Here is a 19,053-nt window from a genome sequence, read left to right as displayed (position 1 = left end):
CCCTTATCTATTTCTCTCTTTTGTACGCATAATTGTAGATGATCAGAAGATTATTTTTCTAAAGTTGTGCACAAAAACAAAGCAGTCATTTTATCTGTGCTCATACTGCTTGCTCATTTTCATCAAATTGAATATCTCTTAGAGTTTATAGTTTCAAGAGCAATCTTCAGTACATTAATGACCCATAAGCATGTCACTCTGTAACTATTTTGCAAGTTAGATGATAATGATATTATACTTTTGGGGAATGATGGTGAAGCTAAGAAGCACGTATACGAAATATGAGACATGGATATGACACGACACGGACATCGCAACATGTAACCTTTTTTTTTAAAAAAAAAATTAGCACATGGCAAGAATACGTTTATTAAAATATACATTTTTAAATATATATCATTTTTATACAAGAAACAAAATACAATGTCAATGAGTTTATGTATTTATATACTTAAAAATTAGTTTGATGTATTTCACTCTCAAAGTTTATTATTTTTGTCGTATGTATCCATTTAATATATTTAACACTTTGATACATGTTTAACAAATATTGGACTTACTTTTTCCCTTAAAAAAATGTTGGACCTTTAACGTTATATAACCCGTGTCTGACCCATCTATTGCACTAACAAGTACTCGATATGTGTACAAAACATGTCGGAATGTCCAAGTGTCTAACACATGTTGGACAAGGACACACCTACCCAAACTAAGAATGAGGATGGTGTAGTTTTTATTTATTTGGGGTGGAGTTTGGAGCTTGTGCTGTATCTTTTTTTTTCCCCCTTGTAGTAGCTGTTGGGATAATTTAGGGACGCGTTTTGTTTTGTTTTATTTTTATCATTTAAGGACGGATGGGTTTGAACATGAAATCATGCGTTAGACATAACTGATGCGTTTGCTCCCATGCGTCTGAGGTCATGCGTCGGAATGATGATGCGTTAATCTTAGCATGCAATGATCACGCGTTCCTATCACAAGTTTTCTTACGCTTGTGCCAAGTATAACACAAACGCAAGTTTCTCGGGTAATCCGAGGTCGAACACGGGGACTTGTCACTCAATAATATTTGTGAGGTGATACGTTTGAGGCGATGAATAAGAATAAAAATAAAGCGAAGAAGGTTTAAATGTTTTACACACTACTCCTACTCCTAACTAAACAAATTGAACAATAGAAGACTTGCAATGAGAATAAGTAGAGACACAACAACCAATAACGCATAGTAATGTTTACTATCTTAAATCGCCCTAGTAATCCCAACTTGTTGCACTAACGCATTACACCTCTCGGTGGTCAGCCGCATGACTATCTCTATAGTGCATGGTTGCGTCGAGCATAAGATTGTGCCTATCTCTAGGAACAATACGAACCTTGCTTAGTGCGTTCCATCCCTTACCTTCTTAGGCAATTAGACGCGGCTACTTAACTTATAGATAAGTAATGCAGCATCCCATAGACAGGCGTTGCCACAGCCTTTCACCAAGCAAAGAGGATTAACTCACTATACTCGCACAACGCACACCTCTCGGTGGGTTGCTACATGCGTCTTATCTCTAGGCTACACGATTAAGCATGTGATTGACTTTGATAAATAAACGCTGAAGATAAACTATAATAGAGATGAAGATGATGAAGAAGATGGTAATGAAGGAATTAAGATTTGCATTGATCACAAAATATCTTAATATCTCAAGCTAAAATGTAATACAATATAGAGATTAGAAGGGAGATGGACTCTGCGTCAAGGCTGTCGGTGGTGCTATGGTTGAATGGTGGAGATGTCTCTCTCGAGCTCTATCTTCGACGAATGCTCTGATCGTCACTCGGTCTGGGTTGTGGAGATGAAGAATTCTCACTGTAAATCTCTTTCAAGCTCTCATCTGTGATCACAAACTTCTGCCTTGAGGCAGAAGCTCGGATGTCTCAAAATGAAGGTCTCAAGGGCTATTTATAGAATTTGTACGCCGACAGCTGTAATGATGAAGGTATGGCTCACTGCTGCTTTTGTCGCGGTATGGGCATGTCACATCGCCTTATCTTGTTGATACTCCTAAGGTATGCGTCCGAGCTTAATTTAGCTGAAGTTATCAACGCGTTCTACACATCTTGCGATCTTCTATTATGGCTGTCAATCCGTGGCCGCAATCTCTATTTGTTCACTGCATTCTCCATGCGTTGGACGCATGGGATTGCCGTTTGCGTTCGTCTTTTGCGGTCGCCTGGCTTCAGCGCATGCGTTTGTCTGTGATTGCTTATTATAAATGCATGCGTTTGATTCCTGCGATAGCTAAAAAAATAGACACTTTGGCACGGAATAACGCATAATATTGGGTCAGTGAGGTTTTAGGTACTTATTGACGCAAAATTCATTTTTTCACAAATTCTAAGTATTATCACTGCGTTTTCTACCTGTTAGCCCTCATAATTATAAATAAAAGGCTTATAATAACTGGCATTTCTGCCAGTTATCAGAAACATTTTACTTGTTCAACCCTGTTTTCAATTTGGTTTTACTAATCTTGATGTCTATTTGTTTAGGATTCAATTAGCTTGATGGAGACTGTTCATAATGTAAAGTATGTTTAAACTCTCATGAGATTAAGCCATCTCCCCTTCCTATTTTCATTCTGTAGAATTTTGTATTCGTAAAATCTTTATATTGTGCTTTGCGGTACATGTCCATAGGGAATTTTCGATTACCAGTATGACTGGAAGCTACCGGAGAGTTTTTCAAAGACCAAAGGACTACGAGTGGTACTCTCTTTAAGTTGTTTAAATTTTTAATTCCTAGCACTTATCTATTAGTTAGAAGATTAAATTCTGTTGTTTGGCAGGGAATTGATCTCATATGTTGATCGTAATTTACCCCTGGCCCAGAGTGATTTACATAACCTTTTGAAATCTCAAAGTGTTGAGATTAGTAAGGAAGAAAAGATAGCTGATAAATCTATAAATGAAGATTTATTGGATTCCACAGAACAATCAGGGTGCTGTAAAAAGAATGTTCAACTTGAGGCAGGTGAAAATGAAAATGAAAACGAGAACAAAAATGAGCAAGGCTCTCAGGATCAGCTGGCTCTCAAGTTGAGCTTTACTCTCCCCGCGTCTTCTTATGCTACAATGGCGATTAGAGAATTGCTGAAAACATCAACTTCTGTGAGATCCATTTTGTCTCTTTTTCATTACTAGCCTATAATTATTGTCTTATTCAGATATAAATTTCGGTTGAAGTAGACTTCTGCAAACTTTCTGCAAACCTTTACTGAGTATGTGCAATCTGGGTGTTGTGTAACCTTTACTTTAGAAGTCATGGATTTATTGTTTGTTTGTTATTTCAGGTTGCTTTCCACAAAGCTTTAAACTAGTGATCAACTTCGCCATACATGGAGACAGCTGGGAATCCAGAGAAGTTCAGTAGGAACGGAAAGGTAAAACTTCTACTTTGGGCGTATTGCTTAAATATGAGTGGGGAAATAATGAAGAATACAGAATAGGATTCTAAGTTTCTTTTGTACATCACAAATGTTATTGTTTAAAGGATAAAGGCTTCTTTTGTTACAAATACAGTTGTCAAATATAGTCATCCTTTAAAGATAGGCGGGTGAGTCAACTTTGACCTTAAACTTTCAATTTCATCCATTTAAACTCTATATTTGAATAAGTATGGTTACTTTTGAAAAGCAAGTGAACAGAATCAACAAATAAATCGCACAAAATTCAACTTATAAATTGACAAATGAAGATCCTTAAACTTGGCAATAAAATGTCCAAATCTAACCAGCTAAAAGCATCCAAGATAAGTAGACTAACGGATCTTGGCAAAAGTCTTATTCAATTGTAAGAATGACTATAGTTCAATCCACAGAAGCACAAATATGGTTACATGAGCGGATACAACATGGACACAATAACATGCCATTTTAAAAAATTTAGGACAAGAACGTAAGGACACAATTATTTACATTTTTTTAAAATATACATCTTTTTTATACAAGGACATTTAAAGTCAATGAGTTTAGACATTTATATTCTTAAAAAATTTGTTTGATGTACTATGCTCTCAAAATTTTGTTGTTTTTGTCATATATATGTGTATTTAGCATATGTAACGTGTTTAATGCATGCCTAATAGATATTGGTCCTATTTCGACTTTGTATCGTTAGTGTTTAGTCCATTTATTGTACTAACAAGTGTCTGATATGTGTCATATGTTGGACACGCTAGTCAAACTAAAGTGTTTATGCTTTTTAGGTTCTACAAATCTTATAAAACTAGGAAATTGACCATTTTTTTATTATATTTGATGTTGTAGTTTAAATAATCAATGATTTTTACACAAAGTTTGTGCAAATATATACAATCAATCAGCAAAAATAAACATGGAATCCTCCCCGATTTTCTATAGCTGAAGTTTAATTTTTTTAAACCCCGTCCTAATTAAGTTGTAACATGCATTAGGTGAGTATTTATTTACTCTTCTATAATTAGTTATATCTTGGACTAGTCTTGTATTACCTTTTTTGTACTGGAAAGTCTTAATTTCTTGATGGTTTTGTATCTTGTGTCCTATTTTCTATTTTGAGCATTAGATAAAATGAAATGTCTTGTTTCTGTTTTATAACAAAACATGCACTAGGCGAGTTGTTATTCCAAACCATCTCACTTAACTAAGAACTAACTATAATATAGAGCCAATGTGGTATTTAGCAATCACTTTCTTTTTCCAAAACAAAAAGAAACAGTACATAAATTAGTTTGGCCAAACTTAACTCGTGCTTAAAGTTGTACATACATGAACCCACATGGATGTAGTTGCATTGAATGTGTAGTCTTTCATTATTACCTATTTCTGGTGGTTATTTTCTTGAATAATTTTAACATTTTCTGTAAACTTGCCCGTTTTGCTGTTTGCAGAGAGAGTAGAATGGCACTTTGGAGAAATAACACGGAAATCCTTCTACTGAGTCGATTTGTAGTTTCAGTTTCAACCAATTCCGTTTGAGGTACGGTGTCATATCTAAGAGAGTCAAGTTTCGACATTCACTTGTATGAAAATGCCGGAAATGAATGTTTAGGAAGTACGGAACCGCTGTTAAATGTGCAAGGATTTGTATTGAATTGAAATAAACAAATCAAAATGACGATACAATGATGATCATACCGAGGGTTTTTTTCTTTTTTTTTTTTCCAACTCAGCATTGTATTCATTTGTAGACAATTTTTAAGTGAATGAAAGGACCCTTTATTGTGCTTATTTCATGTCATACATGGAAATGTTTTTTTCCCTACCAATTATGCCTTGAATAAAGTGTTAGACTCGTCAATTCGAACATAATTTAATAGTTAAAGACTTCATTTACTGAAGAAACAAAGAAAGAAATGTTGACAACATTATACATACATTGTTTTTTTTGCTCCTACCCGTCTTGTTCATAATTATAATTTTGAAGGAGTTCAGAAACTCTTTCTTTCAAGATATGGTCTAAAAATTTGAAAATTGAGCTTTTGATTTATAATGATCGAGGCAAATACAGGCCGCAAACAAATGCACAAGGGACCACGGAGAGCCTAACCAAATAGCAGGTACAAAATAAATAGGACGGCAAACTCAAACTAAATAATAATAATGATAACAAATAATTTTGTTAAGTTGGAAATAAAAATGTACATTTTGGCTTAAATGATGCAAATTTGATTATGAATTGCTTCTTTGATAGATATGATTTTCTACTGAAGATTAAGTATCCAAAAGTAACAAGATTGAGGTATGTTGGTATAACTTAAGATCGAAACTCTATTATGAAATCTAGAAAAATGATTTCGAACTTACATTGGCAATATATTTGTTCCTATAAAGAAGTCATTTATGTTCTAAAAGACAGTGAACTTGTTATTGATAAGATAAAGCAAATTCACACATAAAGAGCCTTTTCCCAAATTCATTATTTAAAAGGAAATTAAACGGTGGGTCAAACAAGTCAGAGACCAGTGTGTTATGAACATAACAGCTTTGTTCAAGTTAAACCAATCCATTTTTGTTTAAATTACACCAGAAAAATGCTGCCATAAAACTATGTCAAACAGGACAGCCATGAAGCACCTGTTGAAATTACAGCACATTAACATGAAACATTTCCTTCATCCCATACAGACTTCATCATAATGCAGTCAAGTCAATCCCACCTCTAATTTCTACCTTTGAAAATTTGCTCTAAGCGCCACATTTGACAATACTTCCAGGACTATCATAGGGGTAAAGAAAATGCCTCATTGAAAAGAACTTAAGCCTCCAGGAAGAAATTAATGGCTACTACCACCAAATCCTTCAGCATTATATATTGATTCCGATGAACTAGAAATATCCAGCAATACACTACCAAAATCAGCCCCTACTTTTCAATAAGCACAAATTACAAAGAAATCCAGTCATCTAAGCGGAACCCTTTCTCCAATAATGTACTGTGTCTACAATATCTTCCTCCTTCAAAACAATTTGTAATGGAGTGAGACCCAGGTAGAACCCAGGCAAGATAATTTTAAAGGCTTCAGAATCAGTTACACATAGGAAGAGATCAATCAAAAACAAATTTAAAGCTTCCCATTGATCCAGGGCATCAATAAGTTATAAGTGGCAAGTCAACAGATTGTGTATAACAATTACAAACAAGAGCGAGCATTTGCAACCCAATAGTGTATATTATTCACCAATCCATGAATAAACTAACTGTGTAACAATATGAAGAAATAAAAATCAAACATAACCAAATGCTTTACCGTGCAAACCCTCCCTCTAGTCAAAACTTGGTATGCCAATTCCTATATTGGCACATATCTCTTAACTGCCTGCTTGCCTGCAACAGCAGCTGCAGCAGCAATCCCTCCAATGGCACCGGCGATGGCGGCCGATCTTGGCCCAGAAGCTGCCTTATAAAGCGCACCAGTCCCCAATCCAGCAACAATACTGTTCAAAACATCATCCCTACCTCTCAAATGAATAACCCCACTTTCCAAACCAGCAAAAATCAAGCCAAGGATCCCAAGAGAGTTCCCAGCCCTCCGGCCAAGCTGGCCGCCAGAGTTGAGAACTCGATTGAGACGGAGCTTGACAGAGTCGCCGGGCTCGGCCGCCCTGAGGCCCTGGACAGAGCCCCTGGCGCCGCCGAGAAGGGCGCCGGAGAGGTAGCCAATTCCGGTGTAGTATTGGAGGTTTTCGCCCCAAGAACGGTGGGGCCTGGCGGCCTCTTCGAAGAAGAGATGCTCGGGGGCGGTGGGGAGTTCGTAGAGCTTGGCGATCGGAACGTGTAGGTCTTGGTAGGGGTGATAGAAACGGGTTTTCCGATCATGGGCTGATTTGGAGGAATCTTCCATGGGAGGAGGAAAAAGAGATGATTGAAGGAACAGAAATTAGGGTTTGGGTGAGTGTGAATCAAAGGTCGAAGAAGAGAGAGAAAGCAATGGGGAGAAAGAGAAAAGAAGGGTTTGGGAATGAAAATGGTTTCTTCAAAAGCTTCAAAGGGTTTTCAAAGGGTTTATGGGAGGAAGCTTCGTGCGTAGTGTAGGGTTTAACGCCGAACGAAGCTAAAATAAAATAATTAAAAAAGAAAAGGAAAAAGAATAAAATATTGACTACTAGTGTTCTATTTTCACCTTCTTGTTCTCAAATTTTAGTATAAGAAAATTCGATCTTGGTGAATTGTCTATTTTATTAGTATCAAAATAAAATAGTAATATTACAAAAGGCTATTTTCAATTTTAAATTCAGTAAAATGAACACAAAAAAAAAAAAATTACAAATATAGTAAAAAGTCACTATTTATTAATGATAGACACTGATAGATATCTATCATCTATCACTTATAGTTTGATCAAGACTATTTGAATGGTCCTAGCATGCAAATCTAAGCGCAAGTAAGTTTTGTTCATGGCTATAAGTTCAAAAAACTTCAATTTCATTGAAATTTTGTCAAACTAAATCTAATTTGTGTAACAAAAAAGGATGGCTTTATGTATCCTTTAAAATATAACCGTCGCTAAAATGTCTTAAAGTGTGTATTCTCCCACACTTCAATATCTTAATGATTCACTAACAAAAGTAACCTAAAAAGGTGAATTTAAGGTCTTTAATATGAAAATAAACTAATAACGCTACATAAATCCAAAAATCAGTCATTTCAATCCACTAGAGAAATGTTTGTAACCATCCAAGAATAATTGAAGCTTCAAATTGAAGTAATTTGATGTAGCTTGAAATACTAGATCCATAAATGAAGCATGAGTGACTAAATGCAACTTCATCTTCAAATTCTAATATAATTAAGAGTCTAAGACGCCTTTAATATTATCCTTAACAAAGTAAGTGGCGCCTCAATGTCTATAATTGGACTCCCTACTTTAAAAAGTTATAATAGTTAGTCTCAAAGCTTTTAATTTTATATTTAATATATCTTTACTATTAATTCTATGCATTTTAACGTTTATGACACATTAACTAGATTATTTACGTTTATGTTAATGTAGTGATGTGTACAACAAACTCCATTCATCGTTAACTATAGTAACCACTTTTAAAGATAATGTTGAATCTAAGAAATAGATTATAAATTTAATCTTTATATACTTTTAAAAGTTTTCATAACATCATTATATACCAAATTCCTCTCTATAGGTTGAAAATTTGGTTCTCCACTCCCATTAATTTTGTTGTAATAATAATAAAAAAAAATAATGTTCCTAATACTTTCATTATTTCAATGTTGACATAACACGCATAGTGGATTGTTTTACATCCCAACTTAAGTGAGAAACGTAAGAATAAGAAATTTTTAGATTCTAACATTAAAAGTTTGAAGATTCAATCGAAACCTTTTAAAATTTGAAAACTAACTAAAAATCAATATTGAATTTAATTAATTATGTCTTATGGTATTAGTGGCAGAAGCAAGCCAAAATGAATATAGTTCAACTGCCTAATAAAGTGTGTACCCCTTGATAAAAAATATTGAGCATTGTGAATAACTTTAAATTCTTTTTTATAGATTGTGATTTCTATCCTTACCCATATCTTTCCAATGAAATATATATATATATATATATATATATATATATATATTTGCTATACATTAAAAAGAAAAAGATTAAAAATATCGAATTGGTCTTTATATTTTGTGCCTCATTTCATTTTAGTATTTATACTTTCAAATGTCTAAATTTAGTTCCACTACTTTAAATAATTAGTTCTTATGGTTAACTCAAAGTTAATTTCTATCACACTTGGTAAGAGCATGATAATAACTTTTATTCAAAATGCTTTCTAAACTTATAGAGGGAAGACATATAAAAACTTAAAAAAGAAAAAAAAAAAGTTTAACAATAAATTAGAAAGGACTAGTTTTAAGATTTATTTAAAATACGGAGACTAAATTTATACATCTTGTTTGAGGGTTGCCTAAGGCAAGGCCAAAACCCATGGGGTACTGATAGTATCTTGAAAGAAAAATATTAGTGCCTTGGGATTTGGGTTGACTAGTTAAGATGGTGAATATATACCAATAAAAAATAAGCAAGTGAGATCTAGACTAGCACCCTACAACCTCGAGCACTAGAAATTTTCCTAACACTACTTCTATCACACGTAATCGTAGACTTGTCTTAGAGAACAGACTTATAAATAGCCACATTCAACCACCCAAAAAGTGAGAGTAAGTAATATGCAAAGGAGAGTCCTAACTTTACTTATTTTTGTGCTTAGCTAAATTAGTTGCTCTTCGTACTAACTTAAGTATTGGAGTGTAGTAGGCTTGATTACATACATGTGGAATGATCTCTTACATAGGTCAGCTCAGAGAATATTGATACGGATTGGAGGCTAAGGTCATTAGGCACTTGTAGCAAAACAAGACAAAATTCGAGTGACAAATATTTAAACTACATCAAATAAAATAAAACAAGTCTAAAGTTATATTTGATGATATTTTAATAAAAGAAAATAGGATCAACAAGAAGACTATCTAAATCAAAACAAAACAACTCGAAAAGGGAAAAAAAAACCAGAATATTTTGGGAAAATGACTAAACACATTTCCAAATAGAATACCCAAATTCCATGGCGATGAATGTACTCGTGGCCATGGGAGAGTTTAGGTCTTCAAACCACCCAAAAAAGCCTACGAAAAAGGGAGTGCATCAAGCTAGATAAACATAACAACCAGAACAAAAAAAATCTAAAATTATAGACTTTTCCAAATTTTTAAAATAAAAATCTAATTAAATAATAACCACAAATCACATTATCAATTTACATAATTAAAACAATGAAATTACAGATATAGATACCAATGCTGATTAAAATAATGACCAATGATAAGTACTTTTTTAAAGTGAATCAACACACAATGAACGCAAATCAAGTAAACTATTGAAACAAAACTGATAAGTAAAATAACTTAATATTAGATAACAAAAGCAAAGATAAGTTGGTGTAACCCAGTTTGGTGCAATGCCACATGTTTTGGGCCTGTATGCTTGGTGAAAAGAAACTTCACTATGTAAAAAGTTGAGAGATTATAACAAAGTACTTTCTTGACAGAATCCCTCTTTAGTGACTCACATAAAGCCTACTATTTAATTTCACCTCAGGCTATAAACCCTCATTCTCTTTTCCTTCACTAGACTTTAAGAAGAGTCAAGCAATGGCTTGAGATAGTAAGTCCTAGTTGGACGTCTACTCAAAGTCTTAGAAGCTAAGAATTTGACTAAGTGTTCAATGATGCTTTGGAAAAGGAGGTGGAACTTAGAAAAATGTCTAAGTATTGGAACCATGCGTTTAAGCATTGGGGAGGAAGGATTGAACTCATGACCCTTAGGTTAAATGCATATTAGGATTAAAAAAAACCATTTGGACGCAAAATCCTTGGGAAGTAACTAAGTATTAAGTATGTAAAAAGTGCGGACTTGTCCTTAGCTAAGAAGCATTGGATGCATGCCTTAGCCAAGGAAGGACCAAGTTGGATGCATGCTTTGTGTAGAGGAAGTCATCTTGATTGTATCTAGGAATTTAGTGGAACATATGAAGGGAATTAAGGCTTGGAATCCGGAGGAAAGTTGTAACCATGACTTATGCGTTGAACCTAAGGATAGGGTTGGGCGCATAAGTAGACTTTGGGATACTTGGGGATGTAGTTGGCCACATACTTTAGAAGGCAAAGCTTACACATTTATTATGAGGAGACCAAGCGGTCGAGTAAGTACCATGCGCACCAAAGGAGATTAGGGTATGCACCTAGAAGAGGTAGGGTATGTGCCTAAAGAAGAGTGAGGTATGCACTCAAAGGAAGAAAGGGATGCATTTAAGGAAGAGATGGCCAAAGAAGGAGCCCTGCATGAGGAACATGCGACCACAAAGGCTAGAATTAGGCGTGGAAAGTAAGGGGATCATGCGGTAAAAAATGATGCTATGCGTTGAGTTGGAGTTTGCTTAGGGAGCAAAGCCATAGGTGACAGCAAGGAAGAGTGTGTGGCATAATGAGGTGAAGTCTTGACCTAATCCAAGTAGGAGGTAGACACATGGGAGACAAGGAGAGGCATGCAAGGGGCTGCACAAACACCTCATGGGTGAGTGTTGTGCTGGAATATGCATAGTGGAGACACCTTGACATGCAACCAAGGAGGAGCTGGCGCAAGGAGACGACTTAAAGACTACTATAAATAGGGCACTTTGGAATGCATAGTTCTTCCAATTCACTCGTGCCACTCTTGAGTTTCTTGAGCTAAACTCTAGAAAATTGAGTGTAGAGAGTATACTTGGGCTGCGATGAGACTTAGAGTACAAGAAGATTGAGAAAATTAAGAAAAAAGCAGAGAAGGTCATTTTATCGCATAGGACAGTAGTAGGTGCCCAGCGCATGCCCATCAGCCCTCCCCACTGCAAGCCTCGCCTGCTCACTGCATTGCCAGGCTTTGTTGCACATGTCGTGTTCATATGCATGCATCAGTGCCCCAACCCCTGCGTCTGCAAGTGCCCACGACCTTTGCCTTTCGCCACATGCTTGTGCTTGTCGCCAGCCAATGCATACGCACGCGTGCGGCTCAACAGCTTAACCTCGTATCTATGTGTGGCTACCCGTCCAGTAGAGTGTCTGTGCACTTAGACCGCCCACGTCCTTACGACCAACAATCTCCAATGCAAGCCCTTGAGTAATTTGTTGCCAATAGGGCAAGAGAAGCCGAGGGACCAAGGAGGAGCTAAGAGGCTTGGAAAAAGGGAATTCCTTGACCGTAACTGTGAGTGGTTTATTTTTAATGCTTGATTGATATTACATACATATATGGCCTTATTTATATGTATGATTTGAAATGTTATCATGATTTGCTTAACAAAAGAAATGTTTTAAAATATGCTATGGACGTGACTCTCGCTGCAATATGCTTTGAGAAAGTGCAAGCATCTCTGAATCTCTTATAAATTCAAAGCATGATTTCCTTGATTATGACTTGATGATGTGTGGGTAAAAAAGTAACCCTAGTTGGTAGTCAATAGTTGATCATCTGGTAATGATGTTCCATAGTGCCACATAGGTTAGAGGAGATTGCCTGGGCACAAAGTGGGTCAACACAAGAATTTAACACCTTAACCGAGAGTTTAGATTGGCAGGAGATTGTCTAGGCTGAATAGGTCAACACAAGGATTCGAGGCCTCAATCGCCTGGGCTAAGTAAGTCAACCCAGAAATCTGAATATGAAATTTGGAGAGTGGAAGGTACAAGGATTACGTGGGCTAAGTTGGTTAGCATAGGAAACCAAACCTGCATTCGGGGTGGTGTAAGATACTCAAATTGAAGTCTGATATTGTTGGGTTATATGTCTTAAAACTCACAGTTTGTAGTTTGTAAACATTTTCTATTTACAATAAAGATGTTGTTGAAAGTTTTTTTCAATACAATTGTTTATTAATATATTAATTACATTCATAGGTTCATAAATTCAATAAACTAACGAACCCATAGCTATAATATGAATACTTAAATTTTATGTAGAGACATAAAAGAGGATCAAGTTTTAGTAAATAGCAAAAACGGTCTACAAGTATATGGATAAGGCTGGGTACCTTATCTTAGGGACACTATGGATGTGGCCCACTTTGTATATTGAAACAAACAATGTGATCCTAAAGTCGTTCATGTGGAGACATACGAGTGGAGGCCTCCTATGCAAAAGATGTTTACATAAGACCAGACTACGAAATAGTTACTTTTCTTTATAACGACCATTTACTGTCAAAACTGACTATTTTAGTTCGATGAATTAAGGTAACTCGATCTCAATCTTGAGCTAACTATGAATTCCTGTTTATTCAGGATTATCCTTTAATCTGTATAGGTGAGAGTGGCTCAACATCACTGCTCAATAAGCCTCCTATTTTAGGGATAAAACCAGATAGATAGTTGGGGACATAGTTCTACAAGATAGAATTCACTCCTACCTGTCTTAAGGTTAGTAGATAGGTTGTTCCCTTAAGTACTGACTCCTGGTCTTGAACAAAGGGGCCCCGCCCTCTCTATGGCTGAGAGAGATTCGATTTATTAGTAGGTGAAGGAACTCTTAACAAAGAGACCCATTAGTGGAAGCGAGATCGTTCCAAACCCCATTGTGACAAAACATACACATTTACAATCAAACAATAATAGTTATGCAAAACTCTAAATTACAACATGCCACAAAAGGGAAATACTAAGGTTCAAGTGAACTTACATTGAAGAACTATTCTTCTTGTTCCCTCGAACTTACTGCACGGTCGTTCACCAAACACGAACATCAAGCTTCAGTAATCTCCTCGAACAAGAATAAATCTCCACTCGTCCTTCGAACAGAAAGATGACACCACCAGAAGGCTACCTCAGTATTCTCGGTGTGAGAATCCAGGAGTTGTGGGCTCTGTAGGATTTGATAGAGGGTAGGAAGAATTTTTAGATCGTGTAGATGATCGAGTAAGTGGGAGATGGTTTTAGTCTATCGTATAGACAATGTACTCGATTGTTTATTAGATAAGTGACTATCGTATAGAAAACTTGTTACACGATCGTGTATGCTCTCAAGCTAACGTAAAGCTATACTTTTGATCGTCTGATTCTCTAAATCTTAATGATCACATTCTGTAAAAATGAAAACAATTTTTCATTTTATTCATCAGTTACCATAATTGATCACAACTTCCCATTAAGTTTGTTATAGGAGAAAAAACTGTAACCAATTACCCTATAATTGGTTTAATTAAAAATATAATCAATATATTTATAACCTATAGTTTTAATATCACATCTCATACAATATATAAACCATAGATTTTTTTCTCCCTTATAGCATTTAATAATAATTCCTCTAATTAATGTATCTAATACATTAAGTCAATTTTATCTCATATAATTGTTACAATTTAATTATATCATATATAATCAAATTTTCTCTTGTTAATTTGAACATTTCAAACTAATCCAAAAACTGATTCTCAATATGAATCCATTGAGCTACCAAGGGGACCTTATGGACCTATAGCTTGAAGTTCCAATGGTACGTGAATAACTGATTAAACTTTTTAATCACGATATCCACCATCTGTTAATTGTCGGGCATTCTACTAAAGACCGACAGCTGCACTCTTCGCACTACAGATATATTTTTGTGTCCATTGAATATAACCAATCAATAGTACGATGACTCTTCTCAAATCGCTCGTAAGTACAACCGAGCCAATTTACCATTTTGCCTTTGTAATTACATCTAACTTCTTAAGTACTACTGATTCCTCTAATGAACAATACATCATAGTCCTATTATATGTAAATCCTTCTCGGGCCAAGAGAAGGTGTGACACCACATTGTTCAAGTCCCGGAATCAACCCTTAAGGGAGCAATTTATCTGCTTTCCCTTAAATCGGAGAAGAAGTGAATTTCGTCTTGTGTAGCTGAGTTCCCAGCTCCCCAATCAGACGAATCCCCAAAGTGATAGATTTGAGTCAGCGATATGGCCACTCGCACCCATACAAATCAAAGAACCATCTTCATAGGTAGGAGTTCCCAACTCACTTAGGATTAAGGTCAAGTTACCTATGGTCATCCTAGTGAAATGAAAGTCGTTGTCATGAACGACGTTGTATAACAAGACTAAACATTTTGTGGTCTGGTCTTATACAAACTCTTTTGTATATAGCATCCCCGCTCGCATGTCTAATACATGAATGGTCAGGATTAGACCATTTGTAGTACTTTACAATACTTGTAACATCTACAAAGCGGGTCACACTCGTAGTGTCAATAGGATAAGGTTTTCCTCCTTTATCCATCTACTACAGACCATTTAGGTTATCACTTAAAGCACGATCCACTTGTATGTCATCACATACATGTTTAAGTTACAATGATAACTAGGGATCTTAGTTTATTGGTTTGTAGTTAATGCAACAAAATATCTCATATATCAAATACTGTAGTGAAGAAAATATCTTGTATCATTACATCACATAATGTTTATTCATACATATATTCACAAACTACTGAACCCTGCGAGATTTAGGGCATCAACCCTAACAGTAGGATCATAAACCAATTGTTCATTAGAGGACTAGTGAAGACTTAAGAAGCAAGATGTATTACAGAGGTAAAACAGTAATTTTGACCTAGTTGTAAATACGAATAACTTGTGAAGGATCGACTTACTGATTATGGTTAAATCAAGTGGACAGAAATATATCTACAGTGAGGAGAGTGCAACTGCTGAGCTATAGTGGTGTGTCTCCGTAGTTAACGAATATTGATTAATTTGGCTTAAAGAGTTTAACCGATTAATCTCAAATTATTATAAAGCTTGTGATCTGTAGGTCCATTAGGTCTCTCTACTAGCTCGTAAAAGGATTAAACCTTAAAATATCATGTTGAGAGAATTTCAAATGTTCAAATTTAGTTTAGGGTTTGGATTATTATATTCGATATAATTTAATTAATTAATTAAACGGTTTTGGAGAGTTAAAAATGTTTAAATATGATTTAAATATTAATTATATGAATAAGGATTCATGTTTGGATTGGGTGTTTTATTAATTTAATATTTGATATTAAATTAATTGATTAAAATTTATTTAATTAATTATTTAAGTAATTTTTTAAAAATAAATTTGATTTTGAAATTTCAAAAATCAGAAATTAAGTTTTTATTTTAATGTGATTTGATATTTATTTAAAAATTAAAACTAAATTAAAAGGGAAAAATTAATTTGAAAATTGAAAAGTGGGGTTTTCCCATTTTTTCCAATAAGCCTCCACCTAATCCACTTAATTAGAGGAATTTTGAGTGTCAAACTTCCCTTCTATTTAGATTTTCTTAATTCTACAATTACATGGTTATTCATGTTGAATTGGAGGCATGCAACCTAAAAATTGAAAGGAAAAATTATGTCCTTTTCTTCTTCACTTCAACTCTCAAAACCACACCAAATCTCTCTCAATTTGGGTTCCATTACCCAATCTAAGGCCTGGGAATAGTAGAGAAGACTCTTGTAGTGGTCTACAATAGAGACTGAAGGAGAAACTCGTGGAGATTTGAAGCAATCAAGAGGATTCTACAAAGGTTGTATACTTGAAACCCTACTACTATTGTTATTATAAACATGCATGTTTCTTTACTAAAATTAATGTTATTAGAGTGTTTAAGATCCTAATTGCTTCCATTGGTTGAATGTTAACTCTATCAATTAGTATTAAAACATGATTTAAGCACTCAATTTACGTTAATTTTAGCTTGGTGGATTTTTTTCATGAATTGCATGAAATAGTTTTTGAAATGGATATATTATGGTTTTGGCATTAGATTTCTCTTCAATTATGAAATAATTATTGTAATTAGCTCTTTGTTTATGGGTCTTAATGTGTGACTAAGAGTCTGTAAATTTATTAAAGTCAATCGAGTTGCAATTAGATTGTAATTGAAGAAGAATCGAAGTATCATCAGCAGTAGGTGAAACTACTATACTACTATCTTACATTGTTGCAATGCTGTCCTCGGAGCGTTGTAATGTCGTTCTTTAGCCAGCATGAAGTTAGAAAGAAAATCTCGTGGCATTGCAACATTGGGATGAAGCATTGCAACGCTATTAATCCCAATCCAGAACGCGAGTGTGCGACTAGACTGGTGGTTCAAGTGAACCGGTCCAACCGGTTCGTTTTTTTGGAGGTCCAGGTTAGCTCAAATTTTTCCCTTGGAGGTTCGATTCGGGTCAGTTCAGATGGTTCAAGACTTGTTTCAAATTATTTTGTAATAATTTTAGGCTTTTGTTTGCTTAGAATGCCAAAACCAGTCTATTTCAGTATATGTTTAATTATTTATGCATTTTAAATGTATGTTTAATTACATTAAATTTTGTATGTGCATAAAGTATGCCATGTAGATTTAACATCTCACCATAGGAAGCATGTTTCATGCATTGAAAGTATGTTATAATATGTTATATATATAGTATGCGTGGTTTAAGATTTCATATATTTAATATAAGTTGTTATATTAAATTATGAAATCTTGATGTATGTTACAGTATGTCTATAATTTTATAAGGTTATATAAAATGAATTAGACATTAAAATCTATAACAAAGATAAGCTGCATGCTCACCTAGGGTTAATAAATAACAACTTGTTTTAATAGTTAAAATAGGTGGTTATCTTGTAAAACCTTGGTTACAAACTCAACCGGTCTATAATCCTGTCTATGGCTAGAGGTACTTAAGTTGATAGTTTAAGGAATACCTGCTACCTGGGGATTATAACCGAATAGTTAAGCATTGTTAATCCAGTTTTATGAGCATGCGTGAGCGGTGAAAGGTAATACACTGGTTTTATCACTTAGACATCGTATGTTAAATCCAAATATAATCGTTATACTTGGATAATCACCTAAACTTAGGATATTTTAGCCGGCATATACCCAATCCATTAGAACACTTTAGTAGGAGATTAACATTATATATGATATATGTTCGAGCTAAAAATGATATCGTTAGTTCAACTTAACCCAAAGCAAATAAAATTTGTAAAACATGCACAACTACAAATACTAATACGTAGTAATAGTGGAAGCACGAGGTCGATCCACAGAGAACTTTTATTAATTGGCAAAATTGTTTTGAAATCTAAATTGAAGAGAGGTTTGTTGGTTTTTAAGAAACAAAGTAAAAATAAAACAAGAATTGATATGAAATTTTAGTAATGAGATTAATGAGAGAGTATGAAAGAAATTATGTAAGAATTTCAATGGAAAAAAGATCTTGGGGATTTATGTTGATTAACCTAATTCTATCATAGACTTAATTGATTTCATGTAACTAATTTGTTCCATAGTCTATTAAGGTTAAGTCCTAATGCCCTAATTAGCCAGTTAACTTAAATTGGTCAATTAACCCTAATTTAGATCATAGATGTTTCCTAAAGACATTCCACGTCTAATTCCTAAATCGCATGCACTTCTTGGGTTTTCTCAACTATGACATTCTTGAAATACTATAGAGTAAATTCAAGAATGATTTATTTAAATGTTCTAAACTAGTCATACCTTCAAGAAAATAGGAAAAAGCCCACATTTTCATTCAAGATTTCTAGTTTTTACAACCTAATTACAATTATGCTATATAGCCATGTAATTTTATATAAAAAAATCAACTAAACTTGAGTTGTCAATTCATCTTTAATAGATTTTATTGAGATTAAGAGCAAGAACATTCAAGAATAAAAAATTACAAGAGGAAAATTAAAGAAAAGTCTCAAGATTTGATTAATCTAACATAATCCCCAAGAAAGAAAATTTACCTACCCATGAAGTAGCAAAATCTTCAAGAAATCCATTGAATCTTGCAAAAAAATGATACAAGAATGAAGAAACTACAAAACTCTCTCTCAAAATCGTGAAAATTGATCTCAAAATCATAAAAATGGTCTCTCTTTAATTTCTGGAAAAATTGGTTTTTAATAGATGCAGGTCATAACATTGCAACCCAGGAGTGACGCTGGCTCGA

The 19,053-nt window shown here is 34.4% G+C and overlaps 1 protein-coding gene and 1 pseudogene across 5 annotated transcripts in view; one reads left to right on the top strand and one right to left on the bottom strand.

Moving 5' to 3' along the window:
* LOC120070734 (Pseudouridine synthase family protein) overlaps positions 1-5,258 on the top strand; it is a 45,999-nt gene extending 40,741 nt beyond the window's left edge. Inside the window, exons 17-21 of one of the 4 annotated variants that reach the window (XM_090310809.1) lie at positions 2,542-2,579; positions 2,689-2,757; positions 2,838-3,159; positions 3,342-3,431; positions 4,919-5,258. In XM_090310809.1, the coding sequence (XP_090166935.1) occupies positions 2,542-2,579; positions 2,689-2,757; positions 2,838-3,159; positions 3,342-3,368 (456 nt within the window). In that variant the 3' untranslated portion in view covers positions 3,369-3,431; positions 4,919-5,258. Of the gene's footprint in view, positions 1-2,541; positions 2,580-2,688; positions 2,758-2,837; positions 3,270-3,341; positions 3,432-4,918 lie in introns of all 4 variants that reach the window. The other 3 variants (XM_090310810.1, XM_090310808.1, XM_090310811.1) reach the window with 3 other exon arrangements.
* A 737-nt stretch (positions 5,259-5,995) lies between these two features.
* LOC120070771 (mitochondrial import inner membrane translocase subunit TIM23-2 pseudogene) lies at positions 5,996-7,539 on the bottom strand (annotated as a pseudogene). The gene is made up of 2 exons (XR_016527728.1): positions 6,779-7,539; positions 5,996-6,485 (listed from the first exon to the last, which is right to left on the bottom strand). The product of XR_016527728.1 is annotated as a mitochondrial import inner membrane translocase subunit TIM23-2 pseudogene (transcript).
* Between the last annotated feature and the right edge of the window lie 11,514 nt (positions 7,540-19,053).

The sequence above is a fragment of the Benincasa hispida genome, chromosome 2 (genome assembly GCF_027475165.1).
Source record: "Benincasa hispida cultivar pf3 chromosome 2, pf3_genome.v1.1, whole genome shotgun sequence".
NCBI lineage: Eukaryota > Viridiplantae > Streptophyta > Magnoliopsida > Cucurbitales > Cucurbitaceae > Benincasa > Benincasa hispida.
The sequence above is the reverse complement of the archived record's forward strand: the minus strand, read 5'-3'. Positions and strand labels throughout refer to the sequence as shown.